Source organism: Chelon labrosus (assembly GCF_963514085.1).
Source record: "Chelon labrosus genome assembly, chromosome: 3".
NCBI lineage: Eukaryota > Metazoa > Chordata > Actinopteri > Mugiliformes > Mugilidae > Chelon > Chelon labrosus.
The window spans coordinates 11,095,345-11,101,344 of NC_140339.1; the positions used below are offsets into that span (position 1 = coordinate 11,095,345).

At 44.7% G+C, this 6,000-nt stretch overlaps 1 protein-coding gene across 1 annotated transcript in view; it reads left to right on the forward strand.

Moving 5' to 3' along the window:
* LOC311485797 (CD151 antigen-like) overlaps nt 1-3,823 on the forward strand; it is a 29,701-nt gene extending 25,878 nt beyond the window's left edge. The window contains exons 5-8 of the mRNA XM_084541424.1: nt 593-697; nt 1,970-2,128; nt 2,285-2,371; nt 2,465-3,823. Of these exons, the coding sequence (XP_084397550.1) occupies nt 593-697; nt 1,970-2,128; nt 2,285-2,371; nt 2,465-2,524 (411 nt within the window). The 3' untranslated portion in view covers nt 2,525-3,823. The remainder of the gene's footprint in view (nt 1-592; nt 698-1,969; nt 2,129-2,284; nt 2,372-2,464) is intronic.
* Nucleotides 3,824-6,000: the final 2,177 nt, after the last annotated feature.

Here is a 6,000-nt window from a genome sequence, read left to right on the forward strand (position 1 = left end):
CCACGCAGGCTAAGCCATTTTAAATCTCGATTCGCTGTTTTCACCTCACTGCCGTAGTGTTTCCCGACCTGTCAACAGGTAAAATGGAAAAACCGAACACCTCCTTTTCCTTCTTTCTTCTTCTCCTTCTTTATCTTCACCTCCCTCCCTCTTATCTCTCCCCCCCGCCCCGCCCTCCCCTCCTCTTTTCATCATTCATTCCCTTGATATCTCCTTCACGCTTTGATTTACAGTGGTTTCCCAGCTGGCTTGTTGCCATAGAAACTGAGCCCCCCCAAGCCTCCCGCTCCTCCACTGAGCATTTTCTACCACTGGTCTAGAGAACAAAAAGCACGACTTCCTCTGCTTCGTCTTCATCTGCTCCTCTGTTGTTTGAACCTCCATCAGTGATGTGTATCGTCAAGAGAGCGTTTACACCCCGTGTGCTTTAAATGTCCTATCTGTAGCAAAGTCAACAGCTACTACTTTACTACTTTAAATTGACCATTTACAGTTGCACTCTGTGCTGGCCTGATGTTTTTTTTTTTTTTGTGTGTGTGTGTTGATGTCGTGGGCTGCTACTGTATAAATCTGCCTCTGTGTCTGACAACAGTTGAATGAGGAGCTGAAGCAGAACCTGAGAGAAACCATGATCCAGAAGTATAAGGAGGACTCATTTGAACACATCACCAACGCTGTGGACAAGCTGCAGCAGGAGGTACGTGTCAGCCTTGTTGGATGAGTAAAATTTACAGCGTAAAACTTAATTTTATCTCAGTTTTTGGAGCGTAACCGTCATCACACAAAACGCTGTTTCCCTTTCAGCCAAAGATCCCATCAGATTAGATATTTGGTTGATGAAGCCGAGTGAAAACAAATCTGATCGCAGTCCCTCTGACTTTAGCTAAGCATGACAGACTTGTCTGGACCGTCTGCTGTAATTCACCCTCTCTTTTGCTCATACCAGTTGACAACACATGAAGGAAGAAATAAATCAGTGCTGCAGTTAAGACTTCAGCTTTATACTCTTTTTTTTTTTGTAGTATGAGCATCCCCTCGCTCTTACAACGTCAGCCTCTATATTTTGATCTTCCTTCTAAACTTCTGTTGTTGGCCGGGAATTATTAAGCACTTTTGGAAATATCTGCTTTTTTTTTTTTTTTGGAGAGTTGGAGGAGAACGATTATGCAAGAAGCCAGGACCAGCAGCCAGCCAGTTTAGCTTTGCATAAAGACTGGATCGCTGGAAACTCTCTGTCCAACTATCTGTCCAAAGGTGTCGTGATCCAGCAAACAGTAGAGCCTCCAGAAAGTTTTCATCTAATAAATATTCTTGGATTTTCTTACCATTTGGAAAGAACAAGGCTAGCTGTTTCTTCCTGTTTCCAGTCTTGGTGCTAAGCTAAACTACCTGGCTGCTTGCTGTAGCTTCACGTTTGCCGTACGGATGCCAGAGTAGCATTGATCATCTTATGTCACACTTGATAAGAAAGCCAATAAGCCAATTTCTACAGTGGCAGAAAGACCTCAACACAGTGCAGCTTAAGAAAACTCGTGCAAATAGACAAACATCACCACATGCAGTGCAAATACTCGCAGCACTATATTTCCGGCCCATGGAGTTTTTGTGGGGAATGTTGGTCTGGAGTCGCTCCACTGGGAACTGATTATGCTCCCGGCTGCAAAGATCAGCTGGGAGAATCAAAATGTGTCGGTGCTTAGAAAGAAAATGGCTCTGATTAGTTGAAGGACGTAGGACAATCCTATTTTTTTGTTTTCTCCTTCTTCTCAGTTGAAACATGCCCCATAATGAAATCCAAATACCTTGTAACCAGACTAAGCTGATGACTGACGTTCATCAACTTTTGGGGTCCCTAAGAAACATTTCTGTCGTCGTTTGCATTTTTTTGCAGCATGTTTAACTATTTCCTCCGCACATCACGCTTTGCTTAGCTGAACCGTGTTTTTCCCCCTTCTGCGTCGTCCACCAGTTCAAGTGCTGCGGCAGCAACAGTTCGTCCGACTGGGCCGAGAGCGCCTGGATTCGCTCCAGCAGAGCAAATGGCAGGAAGGTTCCCGACAGCTGCTGCAAGACTCCATCTGAGTCCTGCGGGATCAGAGACCACCCTTCTAACATCTACAAGGTGGAGGTGAGAGGATGAAGAGTGCTGATCTGTGCCTACGTCATGTTTGATTATGTCTCTGTAGCCATCATATCCAAACTGCATGCATAAGTTTTGTTTTGTTGCAGTGAGACTCCCACGTCAACTCATGCAACATAAAGACACTCTTTGTTTTTCATCCAGGGCGGCTGCATCACTAAACTGGAGAAATTCATCCTGGACCATCTGAAGATTATCGGCGCTGTGGGTGTTGGGATTGCTTGTGTACAGGTGAGCGCATAAACAGAGAATATATAGATGAACTGCTTATATCTGCTATATTTTGCTGAATTGTCTTTTTCTTCCCCTTCGTCCAATCCCCAGATCATAGGGATGGTGTTTACATGCTGCCTGTATCGAAGTCTAAAGGCAGAGCCGTACTAAGAAGCAGAAGCAGAAGAAAAGTGTGTGGTTTGGAGGAGGTAACTTCATCACCACATGCCAAACTCAAATAGCCCATAGGTTCTTTTCTTTGCCTTACACATAGGGGAAGAAAAATTTGGCAAGGGATCAAGTTTCACATCCGAGGATCTCACTTTGGTAAACAAAAGGGTGGAATAACACTACAAGGTTTCTTGGGGTAATTAGGCAGTCGGATTGCAGCTACAGCTACAAGATTACAGCGCTGGGAGAAAAGGCCTGATGAGAATTAACTTGTGTAAATTTAGCGTGGGACGGCCTCCCCGGGACTGAAACATTGTAGTGTTCTTCCACCCTGCTTCCCTCCATGTACTTTTATACGTGTGGATCAGACAGAGGCTGCACCCGGGAGTGGCGTAAAGACCAGCGGAGTAAAACCGCTCCTTTTAGAGATAATGTAAATCCTGATCACCGCTGCTTCTTTTTTTTTTTTTTACCCAGCTGCAGAGGTTTAACAAGCGCACCTCTGGGGCCCTCTTCAGCTTGTAACACCATTTGGTTTCCACACTAACGAGACGACCATGCCTTTTGTTTGATAGTGGCCTTTTAAACTTTTCAACTGTTGTGTTTAGATTTTGTACATAATTATTTTCTGTGACTCTGGAGGTGCTTTCTTATGAGCTGTAATTTGTTTTCCCCTTTACTGCCTGACGTGTCTCCAGTGATTTGCTTAAACGCCTGTTCAGAACACATTATCTGCCTGAGTGAAGGTTCACAAGTTAGTGCCTTGCTCAACAGCCTTAATGCACCATCATTTTAAACTCTGTGTGACTACTCTAAGGTGTAAAGGCTGATGTTAATGAAGTGGTTTTGTGTTAACGGTGCATACGAGCAGCTCGTAAGAAAGGGCCTCCTGTTTCTGATTTTACCTTCTTCTTTTTTTTATACACTGATGCCAAAGTTGTGAACCGTAATAATGGACCTACTGTATCTCCTCCAGCCTTATTCACATATCTGTTGTACGTTTTCTTAAATGAAGTTTTTGTTTACTTTTTACTAGATCATGAATATATTATTATTGTATTTAACAGATACGCGGTAGAAAATGATAGCTCCTCACTGTAAGTCATCTTTTTCCTGTGTGCCTGAAAGACAACACTAAATGAATCTGCTGTATTTCTGTCTTCGTGATAATCCAGGAATTACTATAGTTTGAATAAACACCGATCAACTCTACACTTTTACTTCTGCTCTGTTTGCTCCCTGAAGCAAAAGCCAGGTGGAAGTCATTCATGTTACAAATACCGAGCGACGTCCTTCACCTCGCGGCTATCAGGTCGGGTCATCCCAAAAATCATTGCGTAAAGTCGAAACCACGTGTCTGTAACCAGTGGCCCTTACACAATTGGCACCAGCTTACAGGTGCATTAGTGTATTACCCCAAAACTCAATTCCCTAATGTTTTATCACTGCGGTGATGTAGATTTGGGATGTGAGCCATATTCCTGACAGCTGCTGTTGAAGTGTATTACCTATACAGTGACAGCTATATGGCCTGTAATGAGCACTATATTTCTGATGGGTACAAGGCCGGGTCGTTTGACCCCAGGTATTGTCAGGGGTGATTGTGACTCAGTGTCACGACTGTGGATGGGAGCAGTTGCTGTTTGCAAACACAGGGAGGCAGCACTCACCAGGCTTTCACCACCACCACATGATACTGATGAAAACAGCTGGTGAGAGTGTGTGCAAAACACCCAGAGGCTATTGAGGATTACCCCCTCCCCGAGCACACACTTCCCTGATTCAGAATGGTAGGGGAGCTTTAATGTAGTTCACCCAACGTGTTCAGGAGATAAAAAAGAGGACTGAGGCTTTATAAACATGCGCAGCGACAAATGTCACTAGAGCTGTGAACTGTGTCTGCATGTTTGTTAGCGAAACGTACCCCTTTAAAAATATGTTTCTCAGCGTCCTGAGTAGCGAGCAGAAAGGAAAATCAAATGGCCACCGGTCAGCTCACAGCTACGGACTACTAATTGGTTTCCACTGGGACTGTTAACAGTGCAAATTAAGCTGTTTCTCAGTTAGTGAAGCTGGCAGTGTGAAAATATTTCCCCTCTGTGCAGCAGGCACACGTGGTGAAGTGGAGCAACAGAAAACAGTGTGTATTATCATACTACCCCTGGCAGGTGCTCTCACAGCACACCTCGTGAAAGCTGAGTCATCCCTGGCGAAATGAGCGTGTGTGTGCGTGTGTGTGTGTGTGTGTGTGTTATTTTCCTTCATAGGGGGGGATTCGGCGTTTAACGTTTCCACTGGAGTGAAAGTAGTTCAGCACATGGCAGTTTTAACAGGGCTCTTTTCCAAGGAGCAGACATCTGTGGAATGCAAATCGTCTGCCCCGCTCTTGACACGGCCGTCGCCTGTTGCCTGAGTTTGACTTTAAATAGATGACAGAAATTATGACAACCCTTTGAACAACCGGCAATTGTGCCCTTCTGATGATAATAAATCTCCGTTCTCCTTGCTTGGCAGCCCCGCAGGTCTCCCTGCCTGTTCTGCTTGCCGACTCTTGACAGCCCGCGCGCGCAGGCTAACGCAAGGGGTATGCTAATAATGCCAGCGCATGACATTTCCAAAATATCCAACACTCTCTAAGCAGTTGTCCATTCAGCGCACATGTCACCTGCTGCACCTTGGCCCGCTTGGAAGAGAGGTTATGCCGTTTCAGTGCAGGGGGGAGGGGGGCTTGTACACCCTTCACCTTCCATGTTTTCCCGTGGAGGTGACGTGATTTCTGTACCTACAGGGTAACCCGGGCTTTACTGCAGTCTGTCGTCAGCTTGTGAAGAAAGGAAGGGTCACCCGAGCGCAGGGGGGAAGCCAAGGGTACAGAAACCTGTGACTCATTTTTGGTTTGTATAATTAATAACTTGGCGGACAAGTTGTTTCAGATTTGGTTTCATAGCAGTTGCGTGTATCATGAGCTAAAAGGGTTCCTGTCTGCTCTGGGGTAAAGTTAAGGTTAGTTAAGTATCAGCTTAAGGTTACCGACAAGGGACTGAATGCGAACTCCCAACTTGAAAACAGCCGTGGTTCCCATCTTGTGTGTCAGGACCACCCAAAGAGGGTAATGGTGATGAGTAACAGCACAGGAAGGAGAAAACATTGCTGTCTGTCCGATGTTGACTGTTTTTCTGATGTATTACTGACTCAGTTGAACTTCCCATGAACCTGGAAATTCAAATATAATACAGTCACTTCCCAGTTCATTAGGTACACAAGAGAAAATTAATGCATTCTAATATAAATATATGGTCTTGAAGTAAATCTTCACGAAGCATTTGTTTAAAACAACTAAAAGCTGTTGTTATTTTGTAGTCCCACTGAGTCGTGTCGTATCTATTATTTTGACAACCCCATTATTATCAGTTGACAAGGCTAAATAAGAGAAACACTTACAGTTTAACTGCACCACAAACTACTGTACGTCCTCC